At 45.5% G+C, this 22922-nt stretch overlaps 1 protein-coding gene across 3 annotated transcripts in view; it reads right to left on the bottom strand.

The window, feature by feature from the left end:
• The window catches only part of GLI2 (GLI family zinc finger 2), a 199942-nt gene that overhangs the window by 22492 nt on the left and 154528 nt on the right, over positions 1 to 22922 (bottom strand). For 2 of the 3 annotated variants that reach the window (XM_057430184.1, XM_057430183.1), the window contains exons 4-8: positions 18624 to 18826; positions 16735 to 16926; positions 5982 to 6183; positions 3443 to 3656; positions 1743 to 1856 (exon numbers count right to left, since the gene is read on the bottom strand). In XM_057430184.1, the coding sequence (XP_057286167.1) occupies positions 1743 to 1856; positions 3443 to 3656; positions 5982 to 6183; positions 16735 to 16926; positions 18624 to 18826 (925 nt within the window). The remainder of the gene's footprint in view (positions 1 to 1742; positions 1857 to 3442; positions 3657 to 5981; positions 6184 to 16734; positions 16927 to 18623; positions 18827 to 22922) is intronic. The other variant, XM_057430185.1, reaches the window with a different exon arrangement.

Here is a 22922-nt window from a genome sequence, read left to right as displayed (position 1 = left end):
TAGTGGTTATCACAAGAGTACACTAACTCAGGTCTCTCATGGCTGGTGCTCCACTGTGTTCCACAAACCTTGTCTGGATTGCTTTTTTTATAGCACAGGCCATCATGGGAGATACTGTCTGGCCAAGGATTTTAAACACCCAAAGCGTAACTCACATGGGGCGTTTCCAGTACAGTGTTTCCAAAACAAAATACACTCATGCTTTTTTGGGAATGGATGAGCTTTATACTCTGCAAAAAATGTATCAGTCAATAATTAACTGACTATAACTCAACATTTCAGCACAGTCTCCTGCAGAACAGGAATCCCCAAATTTAACAAGTTGCTGTTGCTTAAACCAACTGAAAAGGAGACACCCACTGCATTCAGTCTTTTAACCTGTTCTTGCCAAGAACAGGCTGTCTCTCACAAGGTGCTTTCCAATAATTTCCCAGTCGATACTGAAATGCTGCAAGACATGAAGTCTACGTTTCCCCTGAGGTATTACTTCATACACCTCGTTAGGAACTATTAGACTACATCCTTCTCTTAATTTCTCCTTGCTATTCTAATCAAACCTCTTTGCATCACTTTAAACTACTCCCCCCCTTCTTTCAGCACTTATTTCGCATTTGACCCAGTGGATGAAACTCTGGAGCAAGGCTGCAGGGGTGGGCCAGGCTGATGTTACCAAAGCACTCCCTGAGGCTGGGTGCACACCTCTTCACGTTACAGCAGAGAACAGAGGATGACAGCTCTTGAGGAAGCTGTCTGTCCCATGGCTCCTCTGCTATAGATGCTTTGAGAAACCAGGTGATGGCTTTCAAATCTTTTTTAATTTGCTGCAAGAAATAAACACATAGCCCTATTAGCCTGGGTGGTGGCCAGATTGCTTTTTCAGGGTATGTGTTTTTGCAGCAGCATGTAGGTGCACTCCTAATCTCAAAGCTCCAGAGAGGTGCCTCTTTGCCTTAATCATGCTGACTACAGCATGTTTATCTTTCCCTGATATGCTATCTTCATCAATTTTACCAGGCCCCTGATGACTACACACGTTGCTGTCCCCATGCATCATGCTGAGACCTGCTCCTGAACCAGAGGAGAAGGAGAAATTTGTCATCAACTCTTCCATTCACTTGACAATAACACAGCCTAATATTTCATGAAAATGAAGTGCCCAGAGCACTCCTGATAGTTTACAGTTGTGATAAAGGACAGTCAGATGGATACTGTCAGCCATTAAACAGTCTGCAATCACAGAGCTCCGTAAAGAAAGCAAAGGCCTTTGGGCCCTTCTTGGTGTCAAATGTTGTGTCACCAGTGTAAAGGATGTTTCTAGGAGCAATTCCTGGTTGAATCAAGAGGTCTTCCCATTTTTTGCAAGCTTTCTACCTACATGCAAGATTCCCTCATAATCTGTTTGCTCAGAGACACTAATGCTGCTTGCTTTGCAGCACAGTAACCTCAGACATCATTTTTAAACTAACACGCTCGAAATATTTTCTCTCTCCTTTTTTTCTATTCGAGCACAGCAACAGCAAGCTGAATCCCAAGCACCCACTGAATGCTTCATTCAGTCACTGTAGCTCTGCCCTGTACCTTGCTGGGCTCTATGCTCCAAGAGACACCCCACCTGCCTGGCAGACTTCGATGCCTTGCTCCCACGTGCAGCAAAAAGTGTCAAGAGTATCATTCCCAAAGACAACAAGACCCAGCAGCTCACAGCTTCAGCCCCACAACATATCTTGCACCGGGAAGATTACCTGTGTGGCCGGGGACGCTGGAGGCAAGCCCTCGACTTCAGTCTTGACTTTGCTGCGCTTGTTAATTACTGGATTGACTGTGCTGCTCACGGCTGACTCGCTGCTCTGCTTGCTCTAGGAAAGAAAACCAGGCAAGATATGACACCAAGGTTTTGGATGAGAGTCAGACTGCAGCCCACCTCCTCATTAAATATTAACTTAAAAATCAGTCAGTGTTGAACCTCAGGAGTAGCTGGGAACAACAGAGTATTGGCCTACTGGCCCAGGTATCACATGAAAATTAGCCATGTGGGTTTGTGCAAGGCAGAGATGGAAAAGAGAGAAGAGTCAAGGGCAGTATCAGCTTGGTCTCACTGCTGCTGCTCCATTTCAGAATGATCCAGTCCCTGTCAAAGCCATCAAAACCTTATGCAGCCTCCACCAAAGCCATGATTTTATTTCTCAACGCTATGAAATGATTTGCTGAGAAAATGAATTCCTGGGGGAAGAGAGGAGCTCTGGTTCCGTACGAGGGCTCCAGCATGCTGGGTGCATGAAAGGCAATGTGTATATTTTGCTAAGCTCTTAAAAAATTAGAACAGCTTCAGAAGAAAAAACATCTCATTGTATGTGCATAAAATTGGAACATTAACATTTTAAATACACTCTTGCTAATTACTCAAGATTGGTCCTGCAAGTTATTAAACAGAGGCATAACTCCTGCCAGCCACATTATTTTGGTAGCCAGTTTGTAAGAAGGAAACAAAGCCAATCAATCCAATAACCTTTAATAACAAACAGAGTTTGCAGCACAGCAGCCATGAGAAACCCTAAAACAATAAACCAGTCTGAGAAGTTCAGTATGATACAACTAAACCAGCAGTTTGAAACGGGTGTGAAATGAGGTGAAATAAGTCTTTGGGGAGAAAAGCAATTGCAATTCAAACTTCCAAGGAATGAAAATGGGAAGGAAACATGATTAAAAATGTGCTAGACATTTTCACTAGTCCTATGCATGTAAAGCGCTTGTGCATACATGCGAGTGTGAACTCACATGTAATTGCCAGGACACCTTTGAGGTGTGGGATTTTGTACACACCGTGGCATTCCTCGTTTTCAAAAGCTGGCCCCTGGTTTTGCAAACCTTAACAGTAAAAGCCAACAGCAGGGATACCCCAAGAGAGAAGCTACTGAAGAAGACAGAAAGATAGGTGAAAAGGCTAGACGTCCTAGGTAAGATGCACTTTGTTAAAGAGGAAGGGATTAAGGTGTGGAATGTGGTTCACATCAGTAGAAAAAAGGAAGGAAGGAAGGATTGATGAAGGAACTGATGAAGCTTGGTTCACAGGGCTCAGGTGCTTATCTGGCAAAACACTCCAGCGTGTGCCAATATCCCTTGATTTCAATAGCACATAACATACATATTTAAGAAGATTTGCTGCCTGAGATGACCATGCATACCATGTTAAATGCTTTAATAAATCAAGGTTTTTGTTTCCTGTATGGGTAGGTACATGTATGTGCAAGGAATGGTGCAAAACTTGGCTGTGACTAGTCCCAAAATGCTTTGCCAGGAAGAAGAAATAGCAATGCAAAGGGAGAGCATGAGTAAAAAGAGAGTGGGTAGAACTCCCACAGCCACCATGAAGGGCAGTGCTCATCCCACGGAGAACATTTCTCTGTGTGCCATTCAAAGAAAGAGCCAGGACAGCCGTCCTTACCTGGCTGGAGTCAGAGATGCAGTTGCTGTTGCTGCTGATCTGTGTGGGTGGTGGGTTGACGGAGATGACTGCCATATGCTGCCGTGGGGCGAAGGTTGGGGATGGCTGGATCAGGGGAGGAGTGTGCCCGAAGGCTGAGCCCAGGCCTCTCTGCTGGGTCAGGATCTGCTGGTACGTCACGGGGTTAATGGGGTGGGGGAAGCTGAATGCTGGGCTGCAGCAATGGGAGGAGGAAAAACGATGAGGAATTATTTTAAACAATATTTATCACATTAGTTAGCAACTGATTCAAGTCTGGCTTCCTGGAGGCCCCAGGAGACAAGCTGCAATGCCCCAGCTAGGTGCCTTCAATGCCACAACAAGCCTGACAGCGTACTTTACTGTAAAGACAGGATTTATGTTATGTGTGCCTCAGCAAACTTCTGAATCATTTTGACCCATGTATCAGACTGATTGTAATTTCTTTGTTTCCTATATTTAAAAACAGCCAAAGCCCTTGGCAATGAGTGCAGAAGATGTGGGACTTGGTCATACCTGGCTTTGCAACCCTCGAGGCTCCCAGGTTTTCCCAGGCAGACCTATTCTGCAGACTCACAACTTTAGGGTTATGTTACCCTGGATATAAAAAAAAAACAGCATCACCTGGCTCACCTGGCACATATCACAGCAGGGATGAATAACTATCCATTTAACATAGTCCAAACCCACACAACTTACTCTGCATTCAGGTGAGCAGAGTGCTGGATCAGAGGACCGCTGAAGTATGTCACCCTTCATATGTAGGCCACTGGTTCATCTCTAATCTAGGTCAGTGGTGACCAGACACACCACCAGCTCCTGGCTGCTTGGGAGCTAAGTGGGAGCAACAGTCTGAGCCAGGATGCAGCAGTCAACAGCATTAAAAATGAGACTCTGCTTTTGGAAAGAAGGGGTTCACTTCCAAGAGTGAGGCCCCTTGGCAGAGATGGAGAAGCACAGGAGATGCTCTGCTCCCTGGCACATGACGCACAAACCACACACAGGCCAAAAATCGTATATTTAACCACCTTTAAGAGGTGGCCACCCTTGCACCTTTACCCTCAACAGTATTTTCTCTCACATCACTAACACTGCCCTCGGTGTGAGTGCTCAGAAAATGGGACCATGATTAGCAATATGCTTCATTTCCGATTTTGCTTTTAGAGAAAATACTTATTGCTTGTGACCATACAATTAGTATTTCTGTTCCAAACCAGTTAATGACAACTTGATCAAAAGAATAAAGGGCAAAAATCACTACAGTGTAAAAGAGCTCTTGGGGTTAAAAATGCACTGCAGCAAATGAGGTGTGATAACAGGCTGCTGCACAGATTTCTTATGTTACAGCAAAGTCTAAAAATGACTTTCTGAAGTGCCACTAGGATCTGGGTCTGAGGGGTGAGACAGTATTTCATCCCTGCCACTAAGATGCTGTTAAAATAATAACAAAAAAGTCTTTTCACCCCAAATTGCTGACAGTTCTCCTGTTATACATGTAGCCCATTTTACAATTTCTGACATTCAAGATATACCTTCAGAAAACTGAGAAGAGTTTAAAATTCTTTAGTATTACTTGATTATTCCCTCAGAAGCCACCAAATGGCCACGGATCAAACTCGTTCTACTGATTTGTTGAAAATACCTGATGCTACCCTGAAAAGCTTAAAATCTGATTATGAGATGCTATAGGTATGCTCGGTTAATGACAACAAGTGAAAAGACTAGAAAAATACAATTACCAGGCAAGGAGTTGCAATTTAAGTTAGAATTATGCTTGATTTCACAGTCAATTTCTAAATGATGCTGCTGGATAAGTAACTTAGAAAATTAATGTTACAGTTACTAATGGCAATATCTCTCTTTTTTTCCCACAAATTTCAGGAGTGCATGATCTTTATAAAGCCTTGCTTTGCAACATCAGTGCTAATTAGATCTAACATTTTTAACAGTGAAGTAATAAAAAGAATAATAACATTGTGAAACTTGGGTGAAGCAATCATGGCAGGAATTGGCAACAATGAGCTGCCTAGTGTAAGTGCTTTTTAATTAAGATTTGAACAAAACTTCACTCAAGGGCTTAGATTTGTTTTAAATATGTTTTTAGAATTAGGCTCTTCAATCCACCCAGGCAACATTTTTTTAAGAATGTGGACCAATAATTTGGAGAATACTTTGGGACAATCTCTTAAATCAGAGGGTTTCTTAACCAGTCCAACTGTTCACAATGAGAATTTCGTTAGATGAATTTACTCTCTGTTTCTGCTTGCAGCGAGGCATGACCATACTGCAACTACTGGAAATAAAATACATTGACCAATAATCCCAATCGAGCAAACCCCCCCACATATACCACAAAGTACCCTTCCACATGCAAAACCAGATAGTGACTTTGATTTAATACAGTACAGAGCTCCAATGCACAAAAGCGAAGGCTGTGAGGAAGAGGTCTCCCTTGCTGGAGGACCACCCCACCTCAGGAGGATGGTTAGGCATCTGAATGGAGCTGGTCCCAGAGCTTTACCTGATTGTCCCGGCAGATAAATGGCCGTAGGAGCCACTTGCCGCTGAACTGCTTCTGGAATTGTTGATATACGCCACGAGAGAGTTTGGGGACGTCCTGATCATCGTCTGGAGATCAATGCTGGCATCAGACAGTGGGGAGATAGACAGTGCTCGTTTTCGGCTTAATCTCGGAGTCACCCGCGGGCTGGAAAACCGGGAGACTGTGGAAAGGGAGACTTTGTCAAAAAAAAGCAGCAGGCTGCTCCCTTCCTGCAGCGGGGTGGGAGGCGCTGAGACCTGCTGCACTCGTGACTGCTGTGGGATGTTCTGGAGCCAGCAGCAGTGCAGGGACCAGATGCACTTTGATGGGCACTGAATGACAAGAGGTCAGGCAGCACTGTGAACGCCTGCTTGCTTCTCCCTCCTTGAGGGATAAACAGAAGCCTGTCCATCACCCCCTTTCACTGTCACTAAATTAACTTAAAATTAAAAGGGAAAAGGCCCCACAAGGTTTCCATGAGGGCAGCCATCCCTGTTGACTTGGTGGCAGAAGCAGCGGGCCAGAAGAGCCTAAAGTCAGAGCTGGGGTGACCCTTGGTGTACGTGCTTGTGTGTGGAGGGAGCGGAAACCAAATGAACACAAGCACAATGCTGACCATCCAACTAATGAAGGAGGCGAGGCTCCAACAGCCCCGAAAGTAAATGAAGAGTTTTAAGAAAACCAATTTGGCAGCCCAGGCACAAAGTTCAAGCTCTCCCCCTCCAAGGGGACGTGCCAGTGCCTGGACCCTATTAGCAATTGTCAATCATTCGGGCATGAAGTCATTTCCAACCGTGTCCTGTGGCAAGTTACTACTGTACAAATGTGGCCTCCCCCAGCATTTCAGCACTGCTAACTGGAACAAATTACTTCATTCAGAGGAAACTCTGACCAGGCCTGACCCACCTGCAAATCTCTGGGGTGGCATGGACAGGAGGTGCGGATGGGTCATATCACAACATTCCCTGATACCAGGGTACCAGATCCAAAGCATGCCTGAGCCCTAGCCCTGTTTGGAATGGCTCATCCCTCCAAAGCAATGAAAGCAGCATTTAGCTTGTCTATTTTTTTTTTAATATTTTTAAGGGTTAAATACACCACTCAGCCATGGGGCTGGCTGGTAATCCCCATCAGCCACTGTGGGGTGCAGGAGGGCTCAGCTGCTCCAGCTCCTTTCCTTGATGAGCACAACACTGTGTTACTACCTGGCTTTTCCAACAGCAGTCCCTCCAGAAAGCTTGCTGTGAGCTTATGTTATTAAACATGGTGCATAAAACAGTACCTTGCCCAGACAGGCAATATGAACTGTTTGTTTTCCTCTAGTTGGTTGGAGGGACTGATTTTGGTTGTGTATCACCAAATATAAGCCTTGTACTTTGCACGAGCATAAACGTTCCATCCTGATGACAGTGCTGGTATGTGAGAGGGTGAATGGGATGTACGAGGTAAAATATACCCTGCCAGTGTGACCTCATAGCTCCTTGATTTGTGGTGGCTTTCAGAAGTTTGTGTCAACATTTCCTTGAGACCAGTGGCTGGGTTGCAGTTTCCCAGTCTCCACATGGCTCACCTGTGTACCTAAGTGGCTCTGTCATTACCATGCCTGCATGCTGCGTAATCGATGGGGCTTAGTACTACTGTCCCTTTATTACCTATAATGTCCCTTGTTGCACAAGATGAGCGACTTGCCCGAGGTCCCACTGGAAGTCCAAGGCTAAGCTGGTACTTGAACCATGCACTCTTATGACTTTTGTCCTACACCTAATAAACTTCAAGAGTTGCTAGCTGCAATGTTTTTACTGCACTACTGTTATATTGGGAATTTCTCTTGAAAATCAGAATGCTACATATACACTGAATATGTTCTTTTTATGGTATTTTGTAAAGCTACATTTTGCAGCCTCATCGGGTGTGCAGATGCTAGAAAACATGATTCAAGGATCAGGTAGAAAACAGACAGAGCACACACACTGGTCTATAAAAAAATCACCTCCTGAGTGTTAAAGCTGTTCCATGGCTCGGAGGGACTAGTTTCAAATTTTCCTATTTCTTGTGGCTGGCAGACTCCAGCCCATCCTGCCATAATGAGTGGCACTTGTCCTGGGAGCTGGAAAAGGAGCAAACAGTTTGTAGAGGCACTATGGATGCAAAACGAAAATGAGCAAATAAACTACCCTCAGCAAAGGCTGGTCCTGCCTAAAGTCTGGAGTGGAGCATTCCCAAACTTCACATCTGGTTCATGAAATCTGGGCTCTGACAGAGCCCTGGACCAAGCAACATAAGGGTTGCTTGTGTCTAGATCATAATGGTCAAAACCTTGCTCTGTCTGCAATATACTATGTATTATACCATACTATATATTATACTATAATATATACTATATATAAATTATTACATTAATACTATATATTACAGTATTAATATAATTTATCTGAACTAATTAAACTTTTTTTCTTCCTCCCCCACCCCAGCCACATCTTGATTCAATACATGGGCCACAACTCATAAAAGCCTGGGTGCTGTTCCTAGTCCTACTCAGCCATACCTCCTTGAGTAAGTTGCTGCTTCTTTCTGTGTTCCTGTTTCCCAGTGTCATCTATTTAGATGAGTTCCTTTAGATAGGGTTTGTGTTTTATTATGTATGAATTGCACCAAGTGCAATGGGGCTCCATCTCAGCTGAGTTGTCAGTGTTTCTGTCCTACAAATAATATGTGTCTTTAAAGATACAGATATTGTTATCTGCATTTGCATTCCCACAGTCTCCTCCTCCTCTAACAGAAAGAAGCAGGCCAGATTTGACAGTCATATTTATCTCTGTTACTCCCACACCTCAAGGGAGATCTGTTTATTAATGTGCCACTTCCCTTGATAAATTACTAAATAGAAAGAAAAGCCTTGTACTCATTTCTTGCTGTTCCTTCCTGTGATTTATGTCCACAGTGCTGGTTCAGCCATTGGTTCCCATTAATTTGCGGAGGGAAGAAGTCCTGATGTCCAACAGACATATGGGTTTTAGCAGCATAACCAAAGTGGGCACCCCTCGCTCCTGCACACAGGTACATCATTTTTTTCCCATATAAAACTCTACTGGAAGCTGTCAGATTTGCAAGCTGGCCTGAGAATTCTCCAGCCCAAAACCAGTAATATGTATTGTTAGTGTCTGCTCTAATTTAGATCTTGCAAATACTGTGGGCTATATGAAATATTTGATAGCAGATCCAACAGGTCGGGCTCTTGCTTTTCACAAAAACTTCTTAGGTCTTGCAGGCTTCCAGGGAAAACTGTGACCTAAAATGGTGCCACAGGTGAACAATTCCTCTCTTCTCAGTGACAGCCTACAAAAAGTGCCTAGGAAAGGAAGTTTCTGAGAAATGGAGAATGAGTTTCAGCACGAGAAGTGCTCACTGATGCATTTAGGAAGAGGGAACCTTCTCAAAATTACTATTCAAAAGCAGATTAGTAGCACAGGGATAATTCTTAATAATAAAATTGACCTGACCTCATCTCCTAATCTGAGGGCACTGAGCACAAACATTAAATGATACCAGACAGCAGCCAAGATAAGCATTACTATAGCTGTATACATAGGCAAGGTGTTCAATATGGGCTGACAGCCACTTGAATGCGTAAGCAAAATTCTCTGTTGCCTGAGGTCCAGTGACGTTTCAAAGGAAAACCACGTACGACTCCTTCAGCAGCAACTGTGCCCAGTGAAGTAAATGAAGGCAGGATCCACTGTTCAGATGCAGAGACAGAGACCCTCAGGAGGATTTATCTCTAAAATTCCCTCTCTCATCTCCCCTTCAAAACTGCTGATTTATCAAAATGAACAGGGTTAGTTTCAAGACTTTTTTGATGTTTGTGAAATATGCTGGGGGAAGTTTCCAAACTGTCACAGTACCCCCTTCTACACTCTTGAAAGAAAAAGACCTGGTATTGTTATGTTGTTATTCTAAAAGATTATTTTTTTTTCAGATACCTAAAATCACATTTTTTAAAGTCACATACAATTGGGAAATTATTTTAAAATTAGGAAATTATTTTTAAATTAATTTCACTAATCTAGCAGCATTTTAGTTTTTTAAATTAATTTCTCTATGCCTCTCTACCCCAGATGGAGACTGTTTTACCTTCAATTTCTTCCCCTTGAATACTACTGAGAGATGGGAAAAGTTTTTCTCACCCAGGTCCAGAAAAAAGTGATGGGCCAAAGCCTGCACAATGAAACCAGACAACTAACTCCAAGAGAGACTCTGTATCATTGCCTCCCCTGGTGTGTGATAATATTTCCAGCCAAGTACATATACCGCATGCCCAGGATAGGTGGTGGCTGTTCCTGAACCAATTTGCTCTGCATCTACCTCTCATTGTCCATGAACACCTATTAAAGCCAGCAGATGCTTTCCATTGATTCCTTGGGCTTTGGCACATGGAATAACTATGAATTTAAAAGCTGACCTAGCAACACCCTTGTTTGAGATATCTTGAGTTTGAGATATCTCGACTTTATTTTCAAACTAATTCTTTCCTACTTGGAAAAGATGCTACATTTATACACTCAGTTTTTGGGCATACTAACATCTTGGGGTTTATTTATTTGGAGTATATGAAACAAATTATCATCAAAAGGAAGAAACATTATTTTCTTTTTGTTTTTGGAAAGGCTAAAGATACCTTCTTAGAAATCAAAACTATTTCAAATCTCAAGCAGCAACAGAAATACTCTTTGGGCTGAATTAACACTCAGGAAAGCCTAAGGCAAAAGACTGTCCAATCTCTCTCTGTGTTAGGAGGAGATTAAAGTGAAGATGTGAACTGGTGGACAGAAAGGTGCAATAAAGGTTAACCCAAAGCTCTGGGCATGGTCATAGTGTTGTGGATGGCAGTCCATGAATGTAAACAAAAAATTTACCATAAGCCATTGCCCCCCACTTCCTCTCCTTACAAAAAGTCAGCTCTGGATACAGTTTACAGTGTTTTTAATGGGTTTGAACCCAGATACAGGTCTTGAACCCAGATACAGTCACAGGCACAGCTCTACATGCTGGAGAATAAATATTACCCACATATTTTAAGAAACTATTTAAAACTGCCTAGAATAACTTTTCAGTAGAAGAAACTTGACCTTATAGCAGCATTATCTTTGCAGGGTAAATGTAAAAGCCACAGCTCACAACTGAAAGACATTCCTATCCTGGGGGAGTAAATACTCTGTTTCTAAACAAGAAAGAATTCCAGGCTGAATTTTCAAGTGACACTGGCCACATCTACCACATGTCCCTGCCTGGTCCTCTAGATAGCCTACAGCTGGGAGGAAACTCGACTTCTTGGTAAAGAGGTAAAAGTTTCCTTGGCAGTTTCCAACAGTGTCTATGAATTGTCACATCCAGTGGGTTGCTTGGGAACTGGGATTTTCTTCCCAAATTTAGATTTATTCACAACAGGCCAGCAATGAGCCAAACGGTCAGCTTTTACACACGTGGCAGCTTGTGGTCTGACTCCAGTGGCCATTCTACTGCTGTTGTGCCAAAGAATGGGATCAGATTTGGCTCATGTGGGAGGCAGGAGCAGAGGCTCCTACTCTGACCACTCACCATGGCCACGGGACATCAGAGGGACATTACAAGAGGTGGTTTTCCTGGAGGAAAATTTCAGACCTTGTATCACACTAGAAACAGTGGCAGCAAAGCCCTCCTGAAAGGAAATGGCAGGCACTCAATGGGAGTTCTTTCAAGGCTCCTTCAGGGCAAGGAAATCTCAGGCATCTCTTCAGGGACAAGCATGTTGCCATCATCTTGACTGCAGAAGGACATTAGGGGAAATTGCTTCCAAAGGCCAAGCCTGTAAGGCACGTGGACTGCAGATGGTTCGCCCCCTCCTTCTCACCAGAAAGATCCCTGGATCCCCTAGCAAGACCCTGGAATAAATATACTGCTATCAAAATGGCCTCTCTTCCTGACCACTCACCAGGAAAACTCCACTCAAAGCATACAGAAATATCCCCTTCCTCCAGTGATCAGATTAAATCCAAGGGCAGCATAAAACCACAGGGTGATCCCTTAATCAATAAGCAGCAGCAATAAACTACAAACACTCTTCACATAACCAGTTCCTTATTCCCCTCTCCACTTCTGCAGCAGCAACACACGTCTTACTTAGACTGCAGCAGATGTTGGACATTTGTACTGGCACCAGATGCTGTCCTGGGACCCTTCTTTCTTCCCTCCCTGGGCCTATCAACTTTGTAGTTCAAGGAATACTAATGCTTCCCTCAAGTCCTTGCTGAAAGACAAGGCTGCATTCTTCTACTCCCAATCCACAAGGTAACTGTTTAGATGACCCAACTTGCATATGTAAATTGAATTCTTTAGAAACCAGAATGCAGCAGAATTCCAGTCAGAGCACTTATGGGATGCTCTGGGACTTTTTCTCTCTTTTGCACATATTTTTCTGGGGAAGAAAACAGCATTGCTGGCTAGAAATGGGTGAGAAATTGTTTCCCATTCTCTGAGCCCTTTCTGAGATTTCAGCATGTTTCCATTCTGTGCTGGGACAAAGAAAACAAAACAACAACAGCAAAAAAAAACCAAAAATCTTTCAGAATTTTTAAGCAAGTGACTACAGGGTGCGCCGTCTGCCCAGAGTAGCCAACAGATGGCTTGTCATCTGTGATCCAGCATATCCAGCCTGCAAGCCCGCAGCTACTGGTCCCTCAAGCCGCTGGTGAGGCACTTCTTTCCTACGTTACCGTGAGGCTGGGCTCTCTCCATCTATCCTGATGTATCAATCGTTTCACATAAACCTGCTGGAGGAGAGTCCTGAGCTCACCTCTCAGACTGTGGTAACCGCTGGGCTGCACTGCCAGCCCTGCTCCTTACGCTGATGGCTATTAAATCATTTACTTGAAGTAGAAAGGCTCCAATAACATTGACTGAAAGAGGCCATTGATGCTGAATGATGGTTTGATTTGGGGAAATAAAGTCCTGCTTGATGATTTGCCCATGTCTCAGGCAACTGTGCCAGCCACTGGCTTTTTCGCTATGCTGGGCTGAACAAAACCTTTTCCCAGTTAAACTGATGGTTGTAAGTCAAGACATTTGTGAGTGCCATGCACCAGGCAGCAAGAAACAGGCCAGGGTTCCTCCCTCTAGCTCCAGAACTCAACGAAATGTCATGACAGCACTGCAGGTTCATCCCTGCTGTTGGTTAACTGTAAGGTTGCACAAACACAGCCCTCCTGACCTGAGCAACTACTTCTGTGCAGCACTGCTTGGACTGAAGTTGAATTTGAGATGTTTTTCCCCCATTGCCCATTCAGCATGGGCAACCAAATCACTTTTTTGATACTGTGCAAGCAGAAGTGCTGCATTTAAAGACAATCTCTACTTCCCATTCTGGCCATGAGAGTCTTACTCTGAAGACCTGGATCTTATTCCTAGAGCTGCCACTGCTCTGTTCACTGATCATTTTGTCTTTCTCTTTAGAGTCTCCAGTGATGAAGTAGCTTCGGTTTGTACAGTACTCTGACATCTTCTGTTGTACAGGGCTATAACAGTACAAGCACTGAGTTACCCTGGATACACTCCTCTTGAGAGAAAAAGACACCTCCTGAAGGGCTGTGGGTAATCACAGCAGCACTTGTGCTTTGGGAAAAAAAGAAGTTGGATGTACTAAACATACTCAGAAAGTTGTAGTTATCTCCAGGTTCACCTGTGCTCCTCACCAGTCTTTACTGCCCCAGGGATGCTCTTGTGCAACCACTCTGTCATCTGGAATAATCTGCCATGTGGTACCCACTTCTAGAATAGAAATGCAAAAGATAGTTTTGATCTGGTGAATAGATCCTGTATAGTCTCAGAGGTGACCCATCAGCAATGTTGTGACATTGGAAAGCAGTTAAGTTTTGATTTGAAAGTGTATGCTTTCCAGAAAATGGATTTAAGCCTGGATCCAAACTCCACTCTTGGATTTAGAGTCCTTGTTTGGATGACAGAATGAAACATGACAACTAACTGAAGGGTAATTCAGTCACCATTGGAACTGGACTGAAGACCCCAGCAGTCTGCTGCATGAAAGTTGGTCTAAACTCTCGTGGTATAAGTACTTCTAGCTGCACAGTGAAAACCCTGCCAAAGAGATGCAGCTCTGCTGCACTCTAGCTCAACCACCATTTAAACACCCAGCAGTACTGACACATGGTCAGTACCAGCAAGCTCAAGCTGACCTTTATGTCCTATTATTTTTCCTGACCATAGACACCTGATGGGGTGAAAAAAACACTGAAAAACATGGAGGCACTGAGAAATTCTCCAACAAATGCAATTAAAGCAACCAGAAGGGCCCAGGTACATGCCTGTGAAGTGCTACCATACAGTCTAGGGCTCCCGTGGGTCTGCAGATGTTTGGAGGTGATGTGACTTTGAATAGGCCAGTTTTAATATATGCTTATCTGCTGCTTTTTCCTTTGCAGGTGCCAGTGTTACCACAGGTGTGTGATAGTGCTGTGTGTGGTTTAACAGGAGCTACCTGCATTTTCAGCAAACTAATTCTTGTAAAGTTAATTATGTTCTAGAGCTCTCTGGGAAGAAGAGGGCTCTCTGAAAGACAGATGCTGAGGTGGTGACTCACTGGGGTTTTATGCACGCTACTGATATTCTTGTCTCAGAAAATCACCGCAAGAAAATGCTTTATTAAATTATCTATTCAACTATTTATTTACTTAGGCCCTGCTGATTTAAATTTTCGAAGTGACTTTCTAAAAAGAGAGGGAGACTCTGGCTCCTCATCCAGCATGTCAGAGACATCCATTCGAGTTTCCATCTTGAAACTGAACAATTCTCTCTTCAATCCAGCTGATGGATAAACCCAAACACACAGACCAGAGACTGGCACTGGGCTGCTGCTCCTCTTCACATTCTTAAAAGGTATCCTTCTAGTGTCTCATTGTCACATGTTCAACGACATTTGAAAGTTTTCATCTCATGCAGAGCATGTGAAGGCCCAGAAAAGGCTTTCCAGTTACTCACCAACAAAGCTTGACCGAAATATCAAAATAAATGCTTGGTGAGTCCTGGCTTCGCAGTAAATAATGGTTATGAGCTTGGCCACATGAAACCAGGACCTTTAATATGTGAGCCACTTTCAGAAGGCAAACAGTAAGAGAATCTTCTGACAACGGGAGTATCTCAGATGACTTCAGATAAAGACTGATCTTCAACAAACCAGAGGACAAGCATCCTGGTGTGTCTAGAGTCAGCCTGCATTAGCATCAAAACAGTTGTGTTTGCTTCCTTCACTGGCTGTTCATCTGGCACTTCACTGAGGCACTGCTGGTCAGAGATGGACTAATAAGGAGGAAAGGAGGAAGGAGTCTTGTTCATGAGTCCGAGGAGAACTTGGCAGTGCTGGTTTGCACCCATCTGTTATAACCACAGACATTAACTCTTTGAAGGGAAGACAGAGTGGTCTTACTGACCAGCTGCTTTGTAGCAGAGAAGCCTGGTATAAATTTGGGTGTCGGAGGCAGGATGGTACCAAGGAGCATGTCTCTCCCTTTCTGACTGGAATCCGGGTTCATGAATAATCCAGCAACTGGCAGCAAAAATGACTACTGAGGTAAAACTTCCACAACAGCTGCAGACAAGAAACTGTTTGGGTTTTTCTTTTTTTTTTTTTTTTATTAGAAATATCTATAAGCCCCATCACTGAAGAGCCAGAACAGCTTTTATCATTCTAAACCAGTCACTTTACGAAACAGCAAGACCACAAAGTCTTTCATCTTGAAAGCTCAACAACAGAAACTTTGAAGCTGTAATGAAACGATGCAGATCTCCACTCCAAAAATTGTAATGGTCCATACGCAAATCAGAAGGCAGCGCAGGAAACAGAAGCCAGGATCTGAAAGTCGAGCCAAGTTTCTTGCAGCAAGAAATAATCCCCAAACTGCCCTCTGTAGTATCTGTGCAACCCCAGTTCTTATGAGATGTGCCATAAAGTGATAGGAAAGAAATTTCTAACAGCTCTGAAAATCATCTGTGCTTCACATATGCTTCCAGATAGACTTTACCCATCTCACCAGGGAGGTGGTCAGGCCGCAGGGGTGACTCAGCATCGCAGTGCCTAACATGGTTTTATTTCTTCTTCATTTAGGCAGAAGCAAGAACTTTCTAGGTTTAGAATGCCCTGTACTAGCATAAATTCCACATTCCTGCAGTTTTTTTGTCCCACAAAGTACTAACATATCCCCTCCATTATGGCTCCCCGTAAACATATCTTTAATCCCTGGGGACCTGAGAGGTCCCAACCAAGATGAGAGGTTCATCATGCCGCACAGCTGTGCATGGAAATGCATGGAAATGTCTTTGCCCCAGACACCAACCAGGCTAAACATGGGGTGAGATGGGGAGCCAGAGATGGAGGTGCACTGTGGTCAGCCATGGCCAAAGCAGTGGAATGGCAGCAATGCCCTGGTCACTGGACCAGCCCATGTAACCATACAGCAGCCATGCTATCCTCCCAAAGAGGCCACAATGCGCATATTTTAAAACTATGTATATTTTATACATATATACATGGAACAAGGTGACCTTTTAAGCCAAAAATTACAGTGTAGCACCCATGGGTTTCAACAGGGCAGAGTTACCACCTGTAGCAACCTCCACCTGGAGGACAGCCCCATCCATCTGCCCCAGAATTCCAGCCATGCCAGGGAGGACACAGACCACTACTCACCATCAACAGGGCTGAGGTAATCATGGAGGTGGGCTGTGCTGGCTGCTCCCCCACTCTGCATCAGAAGGTCCCCATAGGGGTTCGGGTGGCCGGCCATCAGCGTCATTTGGTGGTAGTAGTCGGCAGGGTTGGCTCCTGGTGGTGGTGGGGGCAGCCCAAAAAGACCTCGCTCCTTCAGGTGCTCGTGAGCTGCTGCCGGAACCACAGGCAAAGAGAAAAACATGGGGAGAAGGCTCCCACCGCAGTGTTAGACCTCAGCGCTGACGTTGGCAGCCCTGTCTCCCCCCATGTCCCCCGCTAGCCCCGGCCGCACGGTTCCACGTAGGGCTCTCGTGACGTGCGCTTGGGCGTGCTTTTGCGGACAAAAGAAACTAAGCTGGGGCCTCTGCATTCCTCCATTTCCGCAAATTTATAAACAATCTCTCGTTCCCCCTTCTAATAATCCTCCCGTTTGGACACAGCCGGCACCCCAGGGAGGGGGGAGAGGGCCCAGCCCGCCGGCAGCAGTAACCCTGTCAGCATTAACATCCCTGCCTATTAGGAAGGAAAGACAAATGTAGCCCAGTTCCCGATAGCAGCGTGAGGAAATTAAAGCCAAGGTCTAATGCATAGAGCTAGGTTTAGTGTCTGGCAGCATAAAACCATTTTGGCTGCCAAAGCCAATTACGCTCACTTTCTCCCAGCTGTAATTTTTCAAACCTGCCTCCCCACCCGCTTGCCCCATTAACTTATTTACCACTGCCTTACAAAAAAAAAAAAAAAGAAAGAAAAAAAAGAAAGTAAAAAATAAAAATGAAAGAAAAAAGAAAAGTAAACCAAAACACAATGCCTCTTTTTTACAGCTAAGAACGAAACTGGTTTTGGAAGGAGAGGGATGGGGCAGAGGACACGCACACCAGCCATCCAACCTCTCCGTGGCGGGCAGCTCAGACTGTAGATGACGTTCTGTGGGAGGGAAGAAGACGCATGCATCTCCCATCACTCTAGGGATGTTTTTTTTAGACACTGAAGATAGTTTTCTGTTGCCAGACTCTAAGCCGGGGGCCTTGTCACTCTCTGGTGTGCTTCGCTTTGCAGTGGAGAAGGGCTGCTTGCCCCTGCAGCAGATCAGGAACCAAGAGATGCTGGGGTTTGCTTGGTGTGCAGAAACTGCCCCCAAACCCTGGCTGCTCCCTAGGCACTAAGCCTGCTGCCTGCAACTGTGTAATGAAACACTTCTGATGAAGTAAGGCATGACTTGAACCTCCCCAAATGAAAGCAGAGTTGTGTGTTTTCCCCTTTCCCTGCTCGGCCGTTTTTGTCCCCTGCTCCCCAGCAGGGGGTCTGCCAGGGCTAGGAGAGCATCACTACCTCTGCATGCATCCAGTGCCAGCTCCCCCTCAAAACTGCTGCAGGGCAGCTCAGGAGTAAGGAGGAAGAAAGTATGGCTCCTTTCCTTCACCCAGGAGCCATCCTGCCCCAAGACACAAAGCCAATGGGGGATAACCCAGCCAGCATTGCCTCATCTTGGCAAGAACAATCCCAGCCAGGCCAGGCAGCTGGAGAGATGTGACCCTCCTTGGGGAAAGCAGAGCTCCCAGTAGGGACATAAGAGTAGGCAAGCTCATAAGAAAGCTGAGAGTGCTGTAGAAAGGAACGTACTTTAAGCAAAATATTTATAATATGATCCAGTGGTAATAGCTATTCTCACGCTCTGCTTTCTCAGTGCAGTGATGCAAAACAAATGTGTAGTTAAAGAGGAAAAAAAAAAGAAAAAAAAAAAAAGAGACAGCTCTCCCACTTCAGAGAGCAGCTGTGGAGCCTTTGCGGCTGTAAATCCCCGGGGTTTGGGGGATTTCAGTGCTGGTGAGCTACAGAATTGCTGCAGTACCAGTAGCACAGTGTCTTACCGTCAGCTGGGCTGAGGCCTCTGGCAGCAGAGATGACGGAGAGTGTGGGGCTGCCGTGGACGGAGCGGAGGTAGTGCTCCATGTGGGGTGCCACGTAGGGGTGTGGTGGGCTGAAGGGCGACTCGCTGGGCCCGGCAGGGTGCGGAGACAGGCGGATGAGGGAGATGTCAGAGATGACAGGGCTGCCACTCAGAGGAGGAGGCCTGGGAAGGAAACAGAGACACACCGTGCCACACGTGCCACATGTATTTGTGGAAGGTGGCTCTCCCTCTGGGCTGTCGTGAAAAGGGGCTGTGCAGAGCATGCCCCATGCTGTAGATCTCACTCCATCTTCTCACATGGGGAGGCTGGCTGTATGAAGATGTTCGAGGCAAAGCCAGGACTTGCAAGCTCCTCGGTGCACCTGGGTATTCAGATGTTTAGTGCTGCCACGTGCAGACAAATCCCCAGACAGAACTGCCTGTGAGAGGATGTAAATGGCGCAAAAAGTACTTACATGATCTCGAGGCAAGCCATGCTTTCTTTGCTTGGCCCAGCATGCGTGGCTCGGCCAGCGCTGGCAGAGCAGCCCTCCCTGCCTGCGTCCATCACAGCTTGCACAAACCTCCTTGACAGGTCGGCGGTACAGTTCAGAGGGCAAAAGTTCATGAGAGGTTTTATTGCGTGCTTTCTGGGGGCCACCTCTGTTAAATCCCTCAGATCTTCCTCAGGCCACGTACTACCTGAGAAAGAAGTCAGTAAATGCTGAGGGATTCAGCAGGTAACAAAAAAATAGTCACAGGCATGTTTTGGCACTTAAGAAGATTCTGCAGGGTGAGCAAGGATGGAAGAGAACACATGCAGACATCTCCCAGATGTACCCTCCAGCCTTTTAGGCAAACCACAAAGGGTGCAAGGAGAGAAGAAGAAGTTACACAACCTGACCTGAGAAGCAGAAAATCTGAGCTAGATGCCAAAAGAGTCAGAGCTGTCATTAGGCAAAACAAAGGAGCAAAATCTGCTTTACATTAGCTCCCTCTGTACTCACAGACTGCTTGAAGCGGAGCTGGTGGCAGACACAGGTCACAGCAGGGACAATGTTTGTGCCTGGCTGGGTGCTTTGGCAAAGCTGAGGGAGATAGATGTGCACCTCATGGGCCACATCCCCTGCACGCGAGACCATGGGGATTCAGGGCTGTGGAGGTCAGTGATCTGGGATGAGGGCTGAGCTAAGAGACAGTATTAGAAAGGTCCTTCCCTAAGAATACCCAAATATGCCATTAACAAAGGCATGTAAGATCTGTGTCTCCATGCACAGACAACCACAAACACAAGGGTCTGAGCAGTTTAGACATGCCACTTGCACTTCAGGATCTCAGTCCCACCCTGCCTCATCAACACGTCAGGTGCATTTTAAATTATCTGTAATACCTACATATCAACAAAACCACACAGAAATGCAATACAAGCTTTGCAGACTTATTCAGCAGTTTACAAGCACGTTTGTCTTTGTTTGATCTTCCTTGTGTTCCTCTGTCTTTCCGATAACTTAGTAAACCTTGTGGCTTTTTGAACACTTTCTGCTGATGGGCAGTAAATTAAATGCCTTTAAAAATATTTATAGTCCAAAGTACTTTCCTGTAGCAGTACACTCTGTGGCTCACTGGTGTGAAACACAAGGCACTGAAAACCTATCAGATGTAAAGGACTTGGGGAAATGCACACACAGAGCAACACAAATGCTTGTCAGACTCAGACTGTGGTTTCACTAGAGTAGCACCCACCAGCATCAAGCCTGTTTTCCTTTATGGCACTGAAACACAAACCTATGATGGCATGGCTGCTTCAGACCTCACAACCTCCCCACCTGCGTTGCCATGGCCTTTCGTTGCCAAAATTATGGGGCGACTCAAGTCCCTCTCCCAATCCCTCTCCCGTGCCCCTCGCCATGACGTCAGCCACTGCGGTGGCAAAGCTTGGGAAAGCTCAGCCAAGGCTGCCGGGGCTGTTTTCTGTCGAGGCTGCTAATAAAGGCGGCTGAGCATAGAGCCGACCAATTTATTTCTACCGGGGAGGAGGGAGAAGTGAATCAAAGTCCCTGTTCCAGATTTAGTTTCAATTCATTTCTAATAATCTCCACCGCCTCATCTGGAAAAAATGAAACAGGATTTAAAAAAATGATGTCATTAAGAAAACATCTGACTAATTTTTCTTCTGATGAAGCCTTAATATAAGTGAGGGGGGATGTAAATTAAAAGCAGCCCCAATCTTCCTTGGGCCACAGAGCCTGCCTTAATACATAAGCCATGAAAGAAGTTTTCTTACATATACAATAAGTTCCCTCTTTCATCAGTACTCACAGCTTCTCCCAAAAGGGTTGTGAACTTCTTTGATGCAGTCTTGAAACTATGTATTACCAGGTTTATGAGCCTTCGGAGCCTCTACTGATCAAACTGTGAGGCCAACATCTAAAATGTGTATAACAATATGAAGGGTTTGCTGTTCATTTTCTCCATGCTAAATTGGGCAGAAAGGCTGGAGTCCCTCAGAACAGGAAAACTCCACCCTGGCCAAAAAGGTAACACTGGGAAAGAGATCAAGAATTCACCCAAAATGCATCCAGATGGGAGAGCTGGGTGGTGTTTTAATATGAAGCTGGCCCTCTGCATAAAGACTGGGGTGGAGAACAGGCTTCTCCTTATGGCGCTGCTTAAAGCCTCTCCTTACCCCATCTCTCCATCTGTGGACTAGAACAGAAGTATTCTCAGCCAGGCCTGGCTCCTGGAAGCCCTGCCAGTCAGGGATCACCTCTCACTATTGTACACCCACAATTCCAGCAAGGCATCCTCCCATGCTGCAGCCTGTCCCAAAAGCATGGCTTCCAGTAGCTGTCTACCAGGAACGGCTCAGTTGGCCAGAGGGATGCCCTGCTCCTAACTCCCCAGATGTCTGATTTTTCCCCCATTTTTTCCCCCACTCATGTCATTGGCATTATTTCTCATCTAATCCCCAAGTCCCACGTTGTGCCATTGCATTGGCACCCTGCAAATACACAGTGAGAGGCAGCCATAGATTCACAGGTCTTCTCCTGGCAGAGGAGAACAATTAGCTGACGCTTTTTAGAGGTAATGGCTTACATAGATGAGAGATGAAGCGACACTGAGCAGCTCTACCCAACATGCAGCTCACCTTCTGGGCAAGCAGAGCTCCTCATTCCCATGCCCCAAACCCCACAGCAGGGCAATCACCAGCTTGTTGTGGTGAACCAGCCTGTGCAATGGTGCCATGGTGCCAGATCTGGGTTTCTCAGTTTGTCCACAGAGCTTCCTGTTCAGACCTTTGCTATCCATGTATCACTCCCCACTCTTTCCCTAGATTCTGTTATGGCATAAGGAAAGCACCACAGTGACTGGGGGAGAGCTGCTGGCTTTGCTGAAGCCAATGTTGTGAAAATCTCGCTGTCTGCAGTGGGATGAGGGATTTCACCTGACCACATATATTTCTGAAGGAACTGGGATTCTGGTTTTCAAATAGGCTAAGGGAATTGGGTGTCCAAACGCCATTAAATTTAATGGGAGCTGGGGACCTGCTTTCCCTGCGGCTCTGGTGAGAAGCCCATGCTCTATAATTAATGTTCACAACTTATAGAGCAATTTGCATCTCTGACGAAGCATGTGAGCATGGATTCATTTCTTTCCCCCACTCAGGAGAGGCTCTCCTTTCCCTGCTTTCTAACAGAGGGAGACACTAAGGTGGGGGAGACATTACCTTACCCCATCTAAGGGCTGCAGAGCCTCCTGATGATGCTGGGTGCATTCACACTGACGAAGGCTTTACATAGCAGGCTTTTACTGGTGCAGTGGATAACTCCCCTTGGAAAGCAGAAATCCTTGCACTATTTACCTGGTTCCAGCCCCCTGCAGAGGAGGACTGTAGGGCAGTGGGTACACACAGCAGCGGAGGAGCATCACCAGTGCAAGGAGAGCTACTGGTGTTTGAAATGTGACATACACTGCTGGTAGGACACTAGGAGATTCTTGGTGGTTTCCCAGGAACCGATCACCTGTTAACTGCCCTACATCAGGAAAAATGGATATGCTTCACTTTCCTGCTGCCTGGGTTTTGCTGAAAGGAGCTTGTCTGAAGCTCTGCAGTCTCATCCCAAAGTCTTGGGGAAGGAGCTGGTAGGTTTTCTTTGGAAAGCAAGGCAAAAAAATTCAGCCTGGAGTTTTCAGTGGGGCAGAGCAGCGTGTCCCTGTGTGTGCCCTGAGAGCCAGAAGGCGCCTGTCTCTAATGCCACTGCTCATAGGTGTGTATGCT

The sequence above is a fragment of the Pezoporus wallicus genome, unplaced genomic scaffold (assembly GCF_028554395.1).
Source record: "Pezoporus wallicus isolate ANWC-B61680 ecotype Strahan unplaced genomic scaffold, APGP_CSIRO_Pwel_v1 contig_5261, whole genome shotgun sequence".
In the NCBI taxonomy this organism is placed as follows: domain Eukaryota; kingdom Metazoa; phylum Chordata; class Aves; order Psittaciformes; family Psittacidae; genus Pezoporus; species Pezoporus wallicus.
Note: the sequence above shows the minus strand (reverse complement) of the source record. Positions and strands in the feature narration are given on the sequence as shown.